Source organism: Moschus berezovskii, chromosome 27 (genome assembly GCF_049115385.1).
Source record: "Moschus berezovskii isolate FMDL1 chromosome 27, NW_MosBer_1.0, whole genome shotgun sequence".
NCBI classification, from domain to species: domain Eukaryota; kingdom Metazoa; phylum Chordata; class Mammalia; order Artiodactyla; family Moschidae; genus Moschus; species Moschus berezovskii.
Window position 1 is genome coordinate 32,836,002 of NC_142486.1, and position 18,905 is coordinate 32,854,906.

At 53.0% G+C, this 18,905-nt stretch overlaps 2 protein-coding genes across 2 annotated transcripts in view; one reads left to right on the plus strand and one right to left on the minus strand.

The window, feature by feature from the left end:
* The window catches only part of TVP23A (trans-golgi network vesicle protein 23 homolog A), a 32,365-nt gene extending 32,119 nt beyond the window's left edge, over positions 1–246 (plus strand). Inside the window, exon 8 of the mRNA XM_055409486.2 lies at positions 109–246. The gene's annotated coding sequence lies outside the window, so the exon portion shown is untranslated. The remainder of the gene's footprint in view (positions 1–108) is intronic.
* NUBP1 (NUBP iron-sulfur cluster assembly factor 1, cytosolic) lies at positions 5–18,709 on the minus strand. The gene is made up of 11 exons (XM_055409484.2): positions 18,603–18,709; positions 18,419–18,523; positions 16,163–16,296; positions 10,578–10,646; positions 7,946–7,978; positions 7,108–7,198; positions 6,359–6,513; positions 4,708–4,818; positions 4,340–4,442; positions 1,237–1,320; positions 5–523 (listed from the first exon to the last, which is right to left on the minus strand). Exons 1-11 carry the CDS (start codon positions 18,619–18,621, stop codon positions 465–467), a joined length of 963 nt encoding a protein of 320 aa, XP_055265459.2. The 5' UTR covers positions 18,622–18,709; the 3' UTR covers positions 5–464.
* Between the last annotated feature and the right edge of the window lie 196 nt (positions 18,710–18,905).

Sequence of the window (18,905 nt, forward strand, 5' to 3'; positions counted from 1 at the left end):
GTCCATGGGGACTGCAAAGACTCGGACACAACTTAGTGACTAAACCACAAGAACGATGCTGCAGCGAAGCCACATATTCTTCCCTTTATCCCTTCGGTTCTTTTTCAGGCTGATTTTCCGAGGCAGCAAAGGCACAAGTGAGACGTTCTGTGATGGGACAGCTTCCGACGGAGAAGAGAATTCCATGACCCACGAGCTGCTGGGTTTTCACGAGAAGCAGACCTCGGGGCAGAGGTTTGAAGAGCTGTTTTTATTCTTCAAATGGCACATCTGTAAAGAACGCCCTTTACATACGTTCTAAAGGAAAGTGTACAAATGCTAGATGATTAAAGTGTCTCTGAAAAAGTGACGTCACGCCATGCCTGGGGCTGGTCCCTCTCTGCCTGTGACCCGTGCGTTGTCCCCACGCTGGCCAGGCATGACGGGACAGGTCGTGCTGCTTCCGTTCTTCACGGCCTCCTGTCTCAGGAGCCGACGAGGTTCTCTCCTTCTGGCAGACGCTGACTACAGAACTCCTGGATTCCTGGAAAACAGGACGGCAGGCGCAGAAGCGATGGGGGTTCTCGGTGGCCCTGCCCTGTGCTGGCGAGGCCACGTCTAAATGGGGCCAAGTCCCCGGGTGGCTTAATTCACCCCAGAGTCCCATCTCAGCTGATGCCCTGGATCTCTGCAAGTGAGCCCAGTACTGCTGGCTGCCCTTCCGTGGTTACAACCACGGCTAGAGGCCTCCTGTTGGCCCATTCTCCAGATCGAGGATCCTGGAAATGTTTACACTGGACACCATTTCACTAAGCCGGCAGGGCTCAGCCACAAGCCAGGAGCCTGGAGCTTTAACTACGGACATGTCTGCCTCAACTTCAAGGCCTCTGACAGCTGCCCGTTGACTGAATCAGGCCTGCATCTGGGTCTGGTTTGGCTCACTGTGCTTTTTTTATTCCCCCTTCTTAAATTCTTTTTATAGTTTTACTGAGGTGTAATATTAGTATTTTCTATAGTGTAAACTTCACCCTCGCTGTGTTTTTAAGCTATGACTTAGTTCACACTGATGGACTGGAAGATTTTCCCAGACTCCTGGCTTCCTGGGCTGAGGGGATCATCCCAGACGCCACCACCGCCATGTCCCCACGCACTCACGACCCCGAATGGGATCTTCTCACTCCCAAGTCCACTCTGCTCATGTGCGTCACTTCCTGGCCCCGTGGCCCTCTGGATTCACAGGTCCCCTCAAGCACTTACTCTGAATTATACTTCTGTAGGCGACAGTGGCTGGTGAATCTGGCGCTTCCACCAAAAAAGATTGTCCTTTGTCACAGCTCTTTCCTTAAAGAAACAAAGGAAAAATTAAAACTCATGTAGAAAACACAGTGGTGACCTGAACTTGGGGCTCCTTCTGTGCCTGTGACACCGAAGATCTCGGGCCCACCTCCCTCCCTCGTAATGAAGATCAAAGCTGAGACAGGACGTCGGGGTCTCTGGGACCTCGCCGGCCTCTCCTCCACCCAGCAGCGAGTCTGGCTGGCATTGCCTCATGGCTCGGACCTGTGCCTGGGCAATGCTGTTTTGTGTGTGTGTGTGTGCACGCGTGTGGCTGAGAACCCTCTGGGTGAAGTGGGGCAGGTTCCAGGGCCCCATAAAAAACAGATTTAGCAGCTCCTGGGTGGGCCCAGGAACCTGCATTTTAAAAAGATCGATTCGTTCTCCAGTAAGAAGATAATGAAGGCTCAGAGTGAAAGAGTACGGAGAACAGAATGTTATACCATGAAGAATGAGTTCAAGGGAAGCTACTGGGGTGTCAGCTGTCTTTCTAGAAATAATATACGCATTTAAGTGTGGCGTATGCATACATATACACACTCAAGTATTTTTTTTTTTAATGTTTGGGAGCATATGATGCCCTTGCTTTCTCCCTCTGTATCTTGAAGGTCACTCCACCTTGGCATCAACCCATCCAGGTGGGCATGGGGCAGGGCCTGGGCGGGGGGAGCTACTCTCCTGTCTGGTCCTGAGTAGACCCTGCCCCCGCCCCCTCCGGCCCCCGTCCCTGCTGGAGAAGCTGGATCAGTGGTCCCACAACCCACAGCTGCTCCCCAGCCTCTGGGGGGACGTGGCTGGGTCAATTGCGGAGCAATCATCTCCCCAGCGCCTTGCTGGGTAGGATGGGGACACCCGGGGATTTGGGGGTGCGGAGGGGGGCCCATGCGTTGGTCTGGGCACTGTGGGTAGAAGCAGCTAGGGAAGCCTCCACATTCGGGCTCGCAGGACCAGGTCTGGGAGGTCACGGGTCCCACAGAAGGCTCGTGGGGCCACTTCCTCCTGATGGTCAGCCAGCACCCTCTCGCTCCTCGTCCTTCCCTTCCCAGGAGACCTGCCTGAACCCTCACAATTCACTCTGGTCGGCTCCCCACCGCCACAAACCTCCTCTCTCCCTGCCCTGTCCGAGACCACCCCCCTCGCGTATGCTGGTCACCCGTGCAGCCCCCACGGTGGCTCCATCACATCCCCACCTAACAGGTGAGCCTGAGGCCCAGAGTCCGGCAAGGGCCCGCCTGAGCCCAGAGCCAGTGGAGGGGCGGTGGGGGTGGGGGTCCAGGCCTGGGGCGAGGGCCTGGGAGGCTGGGATCCCGACGCCAAAGCCGGGCAGCTCCCTCGCTGCGTGTTTGCACAGGGGCTGTGTGAGGCCTCCCGTTTCCCCGGTGACGGGGCGGCTTCCGCACTGCACAAAGCAGCTCCGGGGGCCTCGGCGGCCTCCCCAGGCCCTGGCCACAGCACGTGGCGGCGCTCGCCCCCGTCCTTCCCCACGCTCGCTGCCCCCAGCTCTGCGGTTTCAACTGGAGGCGAGGTTTGGGGAGGTGTGCCCACTGGACGGCACCATGTCCTCTCAGCTCAGGACTGAGGCCCGAGGCTGCCATCTGGCCGCCTCTCCCACCAGGGCCTCTGAGGACTGAGGCCGCCGGAGCCCGCAACTGGCGGGAGTGACCACTCAGCCTGCCGTCCACCCAGCCCCACACGCTCGCATGGCCAGCCTGCCTCCAGCAGCTTTGAGGGGCGGTACCTGCTCCTATGACCCCAAGGGACATGCTGGTCAATGCGAAGATGACGCTCGGGAAGGCTGGAAAAGTAGCCAGGGTTGTTTCCCGATGGGAACCAGGTACCACAAGTGCTGCTGGACGTGGGCACTGTCGAGGGTGCTCCAGAAGCCACCCCGCTGGGCGCCCGGAGCTCTCTGGGGTCTTGGCACCCCCTCCTCAGGGCAGGCCTCCCCCACACTGTGCTCTTGGCCCCTCTACGCTGTCCCACCATTGTGGACACGGCCCCCTCTGCTCCCGACCTCTCACCAACTGACACGCTGAGGCCCTGCCTGCTCCAGACAGTGCCAACAGGGAGCCGGCTCTGCCGTGCTCGCTGGCCCTGGGGGGTGTCCCAGCTCCCCCGGGGGTCACGGTGGGCAGCATGGACGTCGGGGACACCGCCTTCTCCCCACCTGTCCCAGCCTGTCACTTCTCCTTTCTGTGTCCCTTCCTCTCCACGCTGATGCCTGGATCGGTCTGGCCCTAACCATCTCCCAACCAGTGCAGTGGCCCACAGCCTCAGCCTCTAAGCACACACAGCACGCACCCTCCCTGGTCTCATTTCCTGACAGCTGGGGTCCAAACTGTGAGGCTCAGCTGCAGAGCCGTCCACACCTGGGCTCCGACCCCCCGACAGTCTCCCATAGGCCTCGTCTGCAAAACCTCACTGCCCCACTTCCTCGTCACAGACACGTCTAACTTCAGCAAGCCCGACTCTGTTATGGTGGGGAAAGAAAGTCGGTGGTGGGTGTCGCTGAAAGAGGGGTGGCTGTCCCCCCGCTCCATGCAGCAAGCTGACACCCTGGAGTGAGTGTGGCATGGAGGCGGGGCCCTGAGGACTCTGGTACCCGGACAGGAGCGTGACCCCTGAAGGCAGGCCAGCGACATGGCCTCCTGCTCACCCATCCGGGCATCAGGAGGGCTGTGCTGGGCTTCCCTGCAGATAGGACAAGGGCGGGTCCTTCCTCGGGGTTCTCAAGGCTAATTCTGTTGATGACTTTCACGCCAGGACCTAATTCCTGTGTGAGACAGGACTCGAATACATGCCCTTGCCTCCTCCCCCCGGTCACCCCGCCTGGCCCCTCTCCTTGGTGACCACCTCTCCTCGCGCCCCCCGCACCAGGTGCCTCCATGACCAGTCTCTCCTCCACTCTCGCGGGCCCTTCCCGCTTCCCGGAGGTTCTCCTGCTCCCTCACCACACGCCTGCGTGTTTCCCTGCTGCTCTCAGCTCGGGGAGCGCACAGGCCCCACGCGGGAGGGGTGTACCCACCTATGCGTGGATCCAGAGGCACTTTGCCAAGCAGTGGGATCTTCAGGTCCTGGCACATGGCCTGCGCACCCCCTGTCGTTGGTGGGAATATCTGAGACTCTTTCTGGGAGACAACGTGAAAGGGGGAGGAATCCTAAGTTTGTGTCAGAATCGTATGAATGGACCACAGTTTAAACAAACTTTAAAAAAAGGCCCTTCTGAGTGTGAAAAGAATTTCCATTAAATCGGCAACAGAGAATTTTTTTTTGTTTTTTTTAAACTATTCCAGTTCCCAAACAATGGGGGAAGCAGAAACGGTTTCCCAGACACCCGACCCCACCATCTCCCCAAGTGTGGAGGCTGGGACCTGGAGGGGAACGCACTCTCACCTGGCATTTGGGGCAGATGAAGCCGCTCATGTTCTCCACCACCCCAATGATGGGCAGCCTCACTTTGTGGCAGAAGCTGATCTCTTTCCGGACATCCTGGAGCGACACTTCCTGTTAAGGTTCCAGAAGACTGGTTATTTCAGAGTCTGAGCACAGACAGGGAACAATTGCGTGGTGGAGGGATGGCTGCAGGGCCGCGGCGTCACTGCAGTGAAGCTTTAGAGACTCTGTACGTAAGGGCTTCCCTGGCGGCTCAATGGTAAAGAACCTGCCTGCCAATGCGGAGTTGCAGAGCATCAGAAACGACTTAGTGACTGAACAATAACCGTTCCATGAGTGTTTCATGCAACCATGTGTGAGCCCTGTTTTAGGCGGGGGCGGGGGGCAGCCTGCAGGCTCGCCTGGCTGCCTGTTTTCGTAGATCGAGTTCTTCTGGAGCACAGCCTGACCACCACGTTACCTCTGGCCACTTTCATCCCATAATGGTACCCCTGGGGGGCTGGGACAGAGACCCTGTGACCCACAAAGCCTGAAATAGTTCCTCTCTGGCCCTTAACGGAAAAAGCCTGCCAACCTCTGACCTTGGTTATCATGACCACAACTTTATGGACCAAAAGAATATTACCCGGTTTGGAGCCCTGCAAATTCACTTCTGGACTCTGTGTACCTTACAGCGTGAGGAGCTTGGGTAATCAGAGCTTGATACCCTCCCCAATCCATCTAATTTTACTGCAGACCCATGTCCCAGTGTTGTGTGCTGTCAAGTACAGCTTTAACAGTTGTGGGCTCCCAGTGGACCTGGGCTTTGAGTCTATTCTCCTGAGGCCCACGTTTGTCCCTTGAGCCCTTGGAGGCTGGGGTGCAGACAAAAGGGCTTGGCTGGAAAGTAAACCTGCTGGTACTAAGCATCTCCTTAGGGTGCCTCTGGTTCTCTCCGTAGTGTCCTCTAAAAGTCTGCTTTCTCAAAAATGATCCCCAAAGAAAGCCAGCTGCTGGATGTACAAGGCTCCGAGGAGGTGGGTGTGCCTGGGCTGAAGTCCTGTTTTCTAGAGAAGTGACACACATGGGAGTACAAACATGGCGTGTCCTCGCCAGCTTCCTGGAGAGCGGTCACTGCCCTCCTCCTGAACCTAAGGGAACTCTGTGTCCTTCCACAGTAAATATGGTACTGGAGAGGCCACTCTTGTGTCAACTTGATTGCTGCTCACAGAAAGCAGAGTCCCCACGTGTCCCTGCCCTACCTGGGTAGCCTTGCCTGCTGTCAGCACTCGCCATCGGGGTGGACGTCCCAACTCCACTGTCCCTGAAGGTCACTTCTTTGAGACTTGCTCTCAAGAGCACAGCTGGTCTAAGGGCCTAAGAGCGCACAGCTGGTCGCCCAGCTCTGTTAAATACCCATCAGGAAACATTTCTAATGAATCCGTCTTCTCTCCACCGCCATCCTAAGGCCAGGCCCCCTTCCACCCCTGCTCCAGCCAGCCCCCACCCCAGCCACCTCATGCCTCCCTGTCCGCCGACAATGGCTGAACTGAACATAAGGTTGCCGCGGATCCCAGCCAGGGTGTTGGGGAGCCCAGGGTCTCGGGCCGTGGGAGAAAGAGACCCCTGGCGCGGTGCAGCGTGGACCCCGCTCTGCCCGGCCCTCACCCACCTGCGGCGTGGTAATGATCACCGCCCCGTCGATGTGCGCCGCGGCCAGGTACTGCACCACAGACAGGTGTTCGTCCGACGTCCCGGGCGGGGTGTCCACGATGAGGTAGTCCACCTCGCCCCAGTCCACGTCGCGGAGGAACTGCTTGATCATGCCTGCGGGGGAGGCTGCGGTGATGCACGCTGTCTCCTGTCCTCTGACCCTACAAAAGCACAGCTCCTGACCCTGACACACGGCTCGTCTATGCGCTCCATTGGTGGGGTCTGGCAGTGCCTGGGGGCTTGTCCAAAACTAGGGAAGGTCTTCTACTCGCCTCCAGGGTGGTGAGGCCAGGGAACTGCTAACCCTGTGATGCGGAGGACCGTCCACCGCCCCCACAAGGGATTGTCTGGCTCGGAATATCACAGCACGGAGACTGAGGAGCCTTGCCCAGGTTGGCACTTCCGTACCTGCAGCCTGGACACCCTATCAAACTGGTACTGACTTCACCCCACATCCTCCTCTCTCTGACAAGAGCACAAACCGCCAGAGGGATCATTTCAGGATTAGGTGGGTTTTCAGGAGAGAAAAACCCATCAGAGATATGAAAATTTGTAACATTATATTTATTACATAAAATTGGAATTTCTATGGACTCTCTTCAACCAGTGAACAAAGAGGCCACCAGAGACTCAGGCCATCCTGATGGGATGGGATCCGCTTCTGCCCCTGGAAGGACATGACGAGAGACAGAAAGCAGAGTGACAAACCGTTTTTCTTTGGTCCCCTCCAGATGACGGCATCGTCGGGGCTGCTGAGCAAGAAACCCACTGACATCACCCCCAAGTTGTCTTCCAGGAACTGGAAAGGATGATGCAAGAGACATTTTACTTCAAACCACAGTGCCAGGCACTTCCCTATGTCTTGTGTCTGAGCGCTGGCGGAAGAAATTGAGGGGGCAAGGTTACTATGTGATGTGAGTATATATTCACTTTTTGAATCCTTAAATCTCTCCCCCCCGCAAAAAAAAAATCATTAAAAAAAAAAAAGGTAACCATACTTGGGGGGATTGAAAGAATCACCATACGGCCCTAGGTGGCAATGACAGTGAACTCAGCTGAAATAAACAAATACTATCTCCTCTGAAGGAGGTCACAGAGGATGAGATGGTTGGATGCATCAGGACTCAGTGGACATGAGTTTGAGCAAACTTTGGGAGACAGTGAAGGACAGGGAAGCCTGGTGTGCTACAGTCCATGAGGTCGCAAAGAGTCGGACATGACAGAGTGACTAAACAACAACAAACCTGCTGTTTTAATCTGGTTGGCCCTGCTTCTGGTTTCGTACATAAAGTTTTATTGGAAAAGGGCCACAGTCATTCATTCGCATATCACTGCTTTCCATCTATGATGGTGGCAACTGTCTGGCCCACAGAGAGTAGCCCAATGCTACTCTCTGAGCCAATCTCTGGTCGTGACTGGATCCCCCAGGCCCAGGAAAGTGCCTCAGTGACTACCTGTTGAGTGATAAATAGTCACCGACTGACTGCCCAGCACTATCCATTATGTATATAACACCCCGAAGGGAAGGCCTGGGGTGGGTACTCACCACTGGAGACCAGCCCGAGCCGCTCTGGTGAACCTGCAGGAACAGAAGCCTGTATCATTTGTGAGAAATTACACACTCTGGTCACGCTTTACACGCAAAGTTTACACAGTAGGAGGGCAGTTTTATAAATTATGATTCGTCGTCTTAAAGGCTGCCACTGAATTCTTAACAGGGAGTGAACATCAGGGGGTCAGGGTTAGGTGATACAGGTGCATGCTTAGTTGCTTCAGTCGTGTCCGACTCTTTGCGACCCTATGGACTGTAGCCCACCAGGCTCCTCTGTCTGTGGGATTTTCCAGGCAAGAATACTGGAGTGGGTAGGTTGCTGTGCCCTCCTCCAGGGGATCTTCCCAACCCAGGGACCGAACCTGTGTCTCTTATGTCTCCTGCATTGGCAGGCAGGTTCTTTACCACTAGCGCCACCTGGGAAGCCAGAGATACAGATGACAGAGTGCATACGCTTTCCCCTCCCAGGTTTGGCGATCTGGAAACTCTGTTTAAATATCTGGTCAGGGAACCAATGTTCATCAGAGTCCAGTATGATCTGGGGGATTTTAAAAGTGTGACAGAAACTGGTTGGGGGTTGCTGCGAAGATGTAGGTAACTGTGGAACAGTGAGGCGGCCTCCGTAAGGACTGGAGGAACGACCCTGAGTGAAGCAGTGGACATGGAACCCTCCCGCTGGTGGTCTGAGCTGCTGCCCCAGGGGAAAAGGCCTTGGAAAAGGGGTGTCGGCGGGAAGCTGGGGCTATTTCAAGACCCAGATGCTTTCCAGGGTGAGGGCTTCCCCGGCTGCTCAGTGGTAAAGAATCCGCCTGCCAAGGCAAGGTTCTGTCCCTGGGTTGGGAAGATCCCCTGGAGAAGAAAATGGCAACCCACTCCAGTATTCTTGCCTGGAGAATCCTACAGACAGAGAAACCTGGCAGGCCTTAGTACTTGGGGTCAAAAAACTGTTGGACACGACTTAGCGACTAAGCAACAACAAACTGCCACTCTGATGCTTTTCTATGAAACTGGAACTTACACAACTTCTAACTGCACATCAGTCTTAGAATTTACGCTTTGGGCGACACTGGGGCCAAAAGAGAAGGCCCATTTTCCCTGATGACATCTTACTCTTTTAAACAGTCGACTCAGATATTATTCACCTACCACACAGCTCACCCAGTTAAAGTGTACACTTAAATGGCTTCAGGATAGTCACAGAATTGCACATCCATCACAATCAACGTTAGAACATTTTGGTTACTCTAAGAAGATACCCTGCAGCCCTCAAGTGTCACCCCCAAGCACCATGCTTCCCCCCACTGCTAGGTGACCATGGATATACTGTGTCTACAGAGGTGCCTGTCCCCAACATTTGACAGAAATGCAATTCAGGTAATATGTTTCTCTTTGTCACTGGCTTTGAAGTCATACTTCAAATAAAAGAAAAAGCAAACCCATTAATTCCTATTAATACTCATTCTCTAAGTCACTGGTCTTGAAAGAGGGGGTAAACCTGATGATCCAACAGCATAGGAGAAAAAAAGGGTGGGATTTCTCACCATTTACAATGTTCAGTTTTTATAAACGACTTGTGTGCTGGCTCAGTGAGCAGTACGTGCGTGTGACTGGCAGTGAAGGGAGACCCATGCTCCAGAGCCTGCTGCCTGCGGGCGCGCGGTCAGAGCCATGGTCCCGCTGCTCCGCCCTGACCCCGCCTGGAATCGGTGCCTCTCAGTACATGGGAAGCAAATGCCAAGCTCTGAGCAGAGTCCCCAGGGGCTGACCCCGTCTGCCTGGGCTACTCTCTGCCACCCTGAGGGCCACTCTGCCTGGCCCCATAGGCTACTGGGCACGAGGACACTCCCCCAGCCCAGCATGCCTTCCGCCTGGCTCTCTGAGCAGGATGCCTTTGACCATCTCCTCCCAGAGAGCAGCTCCCCGGGCCCCTCTCCCTGCCATCTGTCCCATCCCCTCGCTTCACTTGGATCCCTATTGTCACCCGTCCTTCCCATGAGGGCAGGGTCTTTATCTGCCTTGTTCACCTCTGAACCATAGTACCCAGTGCTTCAGTAAAGAATGAACCCATCCTGACAGCCCCGGACAAGGCTGGTCCTCCAGGCTGGCTTCCAAACGCACCCCCCTGGGGAGCCCCGTCCTGGGGGCTCTGCACCCTGGTGCGGGACGAGGCAGCGGCACCTAGCTCGGCTGCCCTGCCAGCCCCACGTCACCCGCCTGCCTCGCGGTCTCACGTCCCCTCACTTCCCCAGTGACCACAGGGGCAGAAATGTTCCCTTGCTTCCAGCCCACCGGGCCCTCGCCAGCCCTGCTTAAGCTTTCCCAGCCAGGACCAAGTTTTCGTGTCTGACTTCTGCATTTGACTTGCTCTTTCCCTTCCCCTCTAAGACGGCATCAAAATGAACACTTCTCAGATGGCTTGGATGAACTTACAGATGGGTCGCCCCCCGCCAACACACCCCCGAACTCACGGCTGTTATTAAAAGCAGACCGTTGACTGAACCCTCCCTGATGTGGTCACGTCTGGGTAAAAACACGCGCTCCGCTGACCCCCTGGCTTAGGGTGCACAGCTTGGGGCTCAGGTTCATTATAAGAAAATACTTCCCGGCGTTTTAATTTTGCTCTTACCTGCTCTCCTTCCAATCCCATGATCTTGGGAATTGACGGCCCGCATATATCGATGTCTAGAAGAGCAACCTGGGGAACAAGAAGACACCAGGGCAGTGACACAACACAGACCCAATCCTCCGCGTGTGCATGATCGGGAGGGGACGGGGTTCGAGGAAAAGGAGGGAGGGAAGACATAACCGGGCGGAGCGTGGGCCGAGTGGAGTCTCAGAGTTACGACATGCCCTTCCGGGCCTTGGAGACACCGTCACGACTCCCTAACAGTTGCAATGTACATCAACACCCCCATGCTCCCCCCAACCCCTGCCACCCTCAACACAGCCTATTTTCAAGGTGAGCTTATGAACCAGGGTGTCAGGTTGTTCACAGATTCAGGTCCAGCCACTGTTTACCTGGTCTTTACCACATCCTAGGGGGTGTGTGTGTGTGTCCTGGGGGGGGTGTGTGTGTCCCCTGGGTGTGTGTGCCCTGGGGTGTGTGTGTCATGAGGGGGGTGTGTTCTGGGGTGTGTATGTGTCCTGGGTGTGTGTGTGTGTCCTGGGGAGGGTGTGTGTGTCCCCTGGGGTGTGTGTGCCCTGGGGTGTGTGTTCCCTGGGGTGTGTATGTCACGAGGGGGATGTGTTCTGGGGTGTGTATGTGTCCTGGGGTGTGTGTGTGTGTGTGTGTCCTGGGGTGTGTGTGTGTGTGTGTCCTGGGGTGTGTGTGTCCTGGGTGTGTGTGTGTGTCCTGGGGTGTGCGTGTGTGTCCTGGGGTGTGCGTGTGTGTCCTGGGGTGTGCGTGTCCTGGGGTGTGCGTGTTCTGGGATGTGCGTGTCCTGGGGGGTGTGTGTGTGTGTCCTGGGGTGTGTGTGTCCTGGGGTGTGTGTGTCCTGTGTGTGTGTGTGTGTGTGTCCTGGGGTGTGTGTGTGTGTGTCCTGTGTGTGTGTGTGTATATGTGATCATTATAACTGCTTTACCAAAGAAGAAACTGCAGTTCAGTCTGGGGTGTGCGTGTGTGTGTCCAGGGGGGTATGTGTGTGTCCTGGGGGTTGTGTGTGTGTCCTGGGGGGGGGTGTGTGTGTGCCCTGGGGTGTGTGTGCCCTGGGGTGTGTGTGTCATGAGGGGGGTATGTTCTGGGGTGTGTATGTGTCCTGGGGTGTGTGTGTGTGTGTGTCCTGGGGTGTGTGTGTCCTGGGGTGTGTGTGTCCTGGGGGGTGTGTGTTCTGTGCGGTGTGTGTGTGTGTCCTGGGGTGTGTGTGTGCATGTGTGTGTCCTGGGTGTGCGTGTGTGTGTCCTGTGTGTGTGTGTGTGTGTGTGTGTGTGTATGTGTGATCATTATAACTGCTTTACCAAAGAAGAAACTGCAGTTCAGTCTGGGGTGTGCATGTGTGTGTCCTGGGGGGTATGTGTGTGTCCTGGGGGGTGTGTGTGTCCCATGGGGTGTGTGTGCCCTGGGGTGTGTGTGTCTGTCCTGGGGTGTGTGTGTGTGTGTGTGTGTGTCCTGGGATGTGTGTGTCCTGGGGTGTGTGTGTGTGTGTCTGTGTGATCATTATAGCTGCTTTACTGAAGAAGGAACTGTGGTTCAGAGATGCCCAGAGACTTGTTCAATGAGCAAGGAAGAGAGCTGGGGCTTAAACCAAGGTCTCTGGGCTCCAACACCAGGGTTCTTCCCATGGCTCTGGGGGCCTGGTGAGGAGGACCAGAGCAGACCCTCCAGCTGAGTCCTGAGCAAGCCCTGTTTTCCTGACGCTGAAGGTTAACAGTGGCGTAGGTTCAACTTCTAAAGGAGAAAGCAAGAATAAGGAAACACACAGAAGTTCTTTGCTAGTGACATGTCCAGCCCAGGAGGACTCTTTCCACCCCAAATGCCCTGCTTTTCCCATGTGATACATGAAAAGGTCTGAGACAGCTCTCTGAAATTCTCTGAAGAGCAGAGCTATTCATCCTGAAAGCTCTTATGTCTTCGATCCAAAGGGCAGCACCTCTGGGTAACTTTTTAACTTGCCCCAAATTCGTTTCTTGCTTCCCTCTTCCATTCTCTCAACAATCCCCTGTGATCTCCTCCCATGATCCTCACATGACCTCACACTGGGGTCAAGAAAGGGGTTCATACATCGGATTACCATCTGCCTCATGCACCCTCTGCTGGATCTCAAGAAGAATGCAACAGAACTCATCCTAAAGACCCTTCTTGAGGCTTCAGGCTAGCGTGTGTTTCACGGTCCAGAGACTGTACATCAGAGCCTGAGGACCTGGGAAATTACACCATCCCTACAACCCTAATGGGAGACTTCTGTGAATACTCTCGAGTTTCCAGCCTCTTGGTCTAGAATGTCTCACTCTCTTCTGGGAACAGTTTAACCAATTTCCTTTTGAGGAATTATTAACACATCCCCTCCACCCCCAACAGAAGGGGTATCCTGAGTGAAAGATGCAGGCAGGATATCACGTGCACTCATTCCCATGGTGGTCTTCACCCCCTCCATACTCCAGGTAGTGGAATGAAGAAATAATGATGACTATCAGGGACACTAATTGAGCACTTCCTATGCGTCAAGTGTAGTGTTAAGCATTTTACAGTTACGTGTATCATGTCACTCAGGACCGAGTCCCATTTTACAGATGAGAACACTGAGGCAGAGGTTACAGCAGTGGTGCTGGCAGTGCTGGGAGGTGATGGTGGGCAGACTGACTCTAGAGTCTGTGTTCTTGGCCACCACACTAGATTCTGCCCCGCTCTGGCCCCACAGGTCCAGCTAGACTTCGGACCCTCCCTCTTTTCCAGCAGTTACACACTCTACTCCTCCATCTCCCCAGCTTTGCTCTCATTTCCTGCCACTGGTTCCAGCCACCACCTGAGCTATGACCTTGTGGCCCCTCATGGAGACAAGACCAATGTATCCTGCTGGTTCACCATCACCCTCTGACAACACACTCTATTGCTGCTTAGTAACACTCAGACCGGAGAAGGCAATGGCACCCCACTCCAGTACTCTTGCCTGGAAAATCCCATGGATGGAGGAGCCTGGTGGGCTACAGTCTATGGGGTCGCTAAGAGTCGGACGACCGAGTGGCCTCACTTCCACTTTTTACTTTCATGCATTGGAGAAGGAAATGGCAACCCACTCCAGTGTTCTTGCCTGGAGAATCCCAGGGATGGGGGAGCCTGGTGGGCTGCCATCTATGGGGTCACACAGAGTCGGACACGACTGAAGTGACTTAGCAGCAGCAGCAGCAGCAACACTCAGACCATGGCTCTTTCCCACGGGGATGTCTTCCTTGGGCGTCAAAGCCTCCTGGGCTTGCCCAGCCCCATTCTCGGCTCCCCCACTGTAGCAGCAGCAGCAGCGGCCCTGCCCTGCCCACCTGTCCAATCTGCCCTTGTGGTTCTGGATCTGCACCACTGCCTACACCCCTCCTGCCACCTTCTACCAGCTGCCATCAGAGTCCAGAGGACACCTTCTCCAACCTTCTGCCCACCTGGCCCCGGGTAGTCCCTTGTCCCTTTCACCAGATCCCTCGAGCACACCTTGGGTAACAGACACCACACTCCAGAGAAGCCCCCATCAGTCAGGCAGGCCAACAGGAGTGGCTCCACACATCATAAAACGATCAGAAGAGAAACGAGTTACAAGCAGAATTCAGAGCTACAGTCAATGGAGAGGAACACCAAGCTTTCTGGACCCCCTAGTCCCACCTTGGCACTGTCTCCAGAAGGCCATGGCCTCCCCAGCATTTCAGTCCTCTTGCAACAAAGTTCTCCAGCCAGCACTGGCGCAGCTGGGCTACAAACCTAACCAGGGGCTGGCGAGCTGCAACCCCGGGGCCAAACCCAGAATGCCACCTGTTTTTGTACAGACCACAGCTAAGAATAGCTATGAAGTTTTTAGAGTAGGGGGAAAAAAATCAAAAGAATATATTCATTTCATGACATGTGAAAATTATGAAATTCAAAGTTTTATTAGAACACAGCCACAGTCATTTGTTCACAAGCTGCTTTCGTGTTAAAGGGGCAGAACTGACAGTTGCTACAGAAACTATATAACTTACAAAACCTACAATAATTACCATCTGGCATTTTATATAAAAAGTCTGCTGACCCCCAAAGTCAACTCTTTTTTAACCCAATGATTTAAAAAAATACATATTCCTGGAGTTCTCGGTGAGGTATCAAAGAGGTTGTTGTGCATTTGAGCGTGTATCTGTGTGTGTGTCCACACATACTGAGGGCAGGCTGGAATGGTGGGCTTCACTCCCCTGCCCATGGTAGCTGCCTTTACTGCATTTTTTTCATGGAGGAAATTTAGCCTTTATTTTACTAAGAACTTAGGACGCTATTTCATACTGGAATAGAATGGTTTATCTCACACAAGTAGAAAGTACTGGCATTTATCCAGTTTTTAGCTTTAAAAAAATAACTGGCAATATGGTGCAGTTTTGAAATGTCAATATTAAATTAAAAGCACTCTACAGTCGCTGCTAGTACTATCTTAATAAAAAAGCCAAATAAAAGGGAAAGGCCATTAGTCAGTTACAAGACAAATATGAAAAGTTAGCCTTCATACATATAAAATAAATTTCAACATTCAAAAGGGAAAAAGAGAAAACTAATTTTCAAAAATGCATCAATGTATGCAAGAAGGCACATACCAATACAATGGAAAGAACTGAAACTGGTCTGGAAAGGCTTTCAACACAAACATAATAAAACCGTTTCTATGTGACACCGAACCCCCTGCAGGCCCCAAACAGTCCTCTAGGGGAAAAACAGTTGGCAATCTATGCAGAGTTTTGGCAAAACCAAAAAGGTGGAATGCATTCTGTGTTAAAAAAAAAACAAAACCCATTATTCATGGTTTCATTAGGTATAACACCATAATCAAAGTGAATATTGGGGTCATGTTCTATGATCAAAGCAAAACTGTATGAGGCCCAATGAATAATTTGTATTTATTTATTTTTTAATATCACAGGGACTGCAAATTTCCAGTTGACTTTTTTGGTAAAAATTTTTCTCTTCCTCTCCCTCTCATACCTCTGATTAAAGCTGAAATCCTGAGAGCGGCCCTGAGGAGTCTGAATTTTCCTGCTCCTCTGTGTATGTGGGTATAAGTGAATGGCCTAGAACAGGGGCCAGCAAATGTTTTCTTCCGGGGCCAAATGGAAAGTGTTTTAGGCTTTGTGGGCAAAATCCAGGATGATATATAGGTTCTCATGTAACACTGTAAAAACAACCATTTATAAACGTAAAAACCGCCCAGAGCTCACAGGCCATAAGAAGACAGGCTCTTGTTGGCAGACCCCTGGCTAGAGAAGACAGAAAGGGGGTTTCAAAAGATCCATAAAGAGAAAGAAGCGTGAACTGAACATAATAAATAATCGGCAAGCCTAGAGAAACGCACACCTAGTATCCATGTTCGTGGCTAGAGAACCCAAAGAAATATTCATTTCATTGCTCAGCTCCCTTGCATTTCCTTGTTCCCTCTGCAGGGATATAAATTCCAAAGAGGCCAATTCAACTGTTGCTAAGAGTCAGCCCTCTCCCTGCCAGCCATCATGAGCCCTGAAAAAGGAAGGAGGCTCTCCCAGTTTTCCCCAAGGTCCCACCTGCGTGTTTTCATCCTCTGCTAGGCCGTGGGCCAGGTGGGCGCTAAACGTGCTTTTCCCAACGCCGCCTTTCCCAGACAACACCAAGATCTTGTGTTTCACGGTCTTCATTTTTTCTTTGATTTCCTCTATGGCTGCAAAGAAAGCAAGTTAGGTGACCAAGCTCCTGACTCAATCTTTCAGTTTTTAAATTCTTACTGCACCAGAGTTGATTTACAATGTTATGTTAGTTTCTGCTGTAAAGTGAGTCAGTTATATCTGTACATATATCTGCTGCTGCTGCTGCTAAGTCACTTCAGTCGTGTCCGACTCTGTGTGACCCCACAGACGGCAGCCCACCAGGCTCCCCCGTCCCTGGGATTCTCCAGGCAAGAACACTGGAGTGGGCTGCCATTTCCTTCTCCAATGTGTGAAAGTGAAAAATCAAAGTGAAGTCGCTCAGTCATGTCCGACCCTTAGCGACCCCACGGACTGCAGCCTACCAGGCTCCTCCATCCATGGGATTTTCCAGGCAGAGTACTGGAGTGGCTTGCCATTGCCTTCTCCGGTACATATATCTACTTTTTTTTTTAAGATTCTTTCCCCATAACTGGTAACTGGTGGCTCAGACAGTAAAGTGTCTACCTGCAACGTGGAAGACCCTGGTTCAATTCCTGAGTCGGGAAGATCCCCTGGAGAAGGAAATGGCAACCTACTCCAGTACTCTTGCCTAGAAAATTCCATGGATGGAGGAGCCCGGTGGGCTATATTCCATGGGATTGCAAAGAACTGGACACGACTGAGTGACTTCACTTTCTTTCTTTCACTTTCCCATATAGGTCATTACAGAGTACTGATCAGAGTTTCCTGTACTATACAGCAGGCCCTCATTAGTTACCTATTTTATATATAGTAGTGTGTATATGTCAGTCTCAATCTCCCAATTTATCACCCCCCTGCCCCACCCCAGTATCATAAGTTTGTTTTCTACATCTGTGACACTATTTCTATCTTGTATATAAGTTCATTTGTACCACTCTTTTAGATTCTACATATAAACAATATCATACGGTATTCGTCTTTCTCGGAATGTCACTCTTCCGATGGGCTGGAAGGAGGTAAGTCCTCAACTATTTCAAGGGATCATGAGTGAAACAGCACCTCACCAATGGTAGTAATAAGAGCTATAAAAAATCCAAAAAAGTCCCCCAAACAAACCCCCAAGGCTACTAGCACATCTGAGAGCTCCTTACTTCTTGGTTTACTCATTTGACTCCTCTACTAGAACATAAAGTCCATGAAGCAGGGAACTCAGTAGTGTTCATACTATATTCCCAGGTCCAGAACACAGCTCTGAATGCAGCAGTGATTCCCAACCTGGGGGCAAACCCCACCAGGACGCATTTGGCAGTGTCTTGGGATATTTTTGGTTGCCACAGGAAGGACATGTAGTGGGCAGAGGCCAGGAATGCTGCTAAATGTCCTACGGTGTTTAGGGCAGAGACACACTCACAACGAAGAATTACCCAGCCCTGAATGTCAGCAGTGCTGGGAGTTAGATACTGACAGATACTGCAGGCACTTAGTACCTGTCACCGACAACCATCATTATTACACATTTATAATACTATGCCTTCAGTATTTCCTCCTAGTTCAAATCCTTAAAACACTGTAACTGTTTTTCCCCAGTTTGATGCGGAAACGGAGGGTCAGAGAGGTTAAGGCTTTTTAATGATCTCATCTGTCTCAATCACAGCTGTGTACCCAGCACAGAACACTGTGCCTGCAAGTGATTAATTCATACTTCTGTTGAATTCATGGGAGAAGCGCTCCTCAAAAAGGAAGGGAATTTTGTCCAAAGAAAACAGCTGACAGAGCTAGGATTTAAGCCCAAGCTCCCTGACTTCAAAGTTTATATCCTATTCAGCCTGGTGTCACCCTCCTTCCGACCAATTTCACTTGCTGTCACTCAAACTTTTCGCCCCATCCCTCAGTCTGCCCACATACACCCCTTCCCCACCCTTCCCGAGACCTCTTTGGACTCCACGCCAGTCACTGATCCAGGCTCCGCCCCGCCCCCGCCAATTTTTCTCCACGTTCTTCCCCTCCGGGCTCCGCTTCTGTCACTCATTCCTCAAGCCCCGCCCCTTAACTGCAGCCGTCCCCATGCCCGCCATCTCTGGGCCCCCACGCTGTCACTCATCCCTACCCCTACCAACTCCACCCACGCCCCGCCTCTTCCGGAATAGCGCTTTTCACTTCCTGTTCAAGCCTCACCCGGGTCCGCGGCAGCACCAGCTCCAGAAGCGCAGAGCCGCTGGTTGGGGCACCCCTGACATGAGGCCCCTCGACCTGCCTGGGCACTGTCGGCCCCCGGACAGTCTGCGCGGAGACAAGGTCACAGTTAGAATGGCTCCTTTCCTTTCAGCTCCCCCTACCCGAGCCCCCTCCGCGCGCTCACCGTGAGGCACCTCCTCCATTCTGCTGCTCTGGACGCTTACGCGGTCACCGGAAGCCGCGGTTGCATATTTCCGTCTCGTGGCGCTCAATCTGACCCTCCAGCTGCGCGAAATAAGTCTCCCAAAGAGGACTCTGCGCACGCGCAAACCCTGTGGCAGGTGCTTAGGGCGGCTTTCTGTTCCTTTTAAAACAGCCTTGGTTATCTGTCAGTTCAGCGTGTCTGCTAGAAACAAAGGGGTTGCTGCTGCTGCTGCTAAGTCACTTCAGTCGTGTTCGACTCTGTGTGACCCCATAGACGGCAGCC

Bases quoted from the DNA above. Each gene is read 5' to 3' on its own strand.
- NUBP1 (XM_055409484.2), bottom strand. The intron at 10,647-16,162 runs GTGGGACCTTGG...CTTGTTCCCCAG, and splicing joins CAGAGGATGAAAACACGCAG to GTTGCTCTTCTAGACATCGA. The intron at 6,514-7,107 runs GTTTGTCACTCT...CCTCCCCCGCAG, and splicing joins GAGGGGACCAAAGAAAAACG to GCATGATCAAGCAGTTCCTC.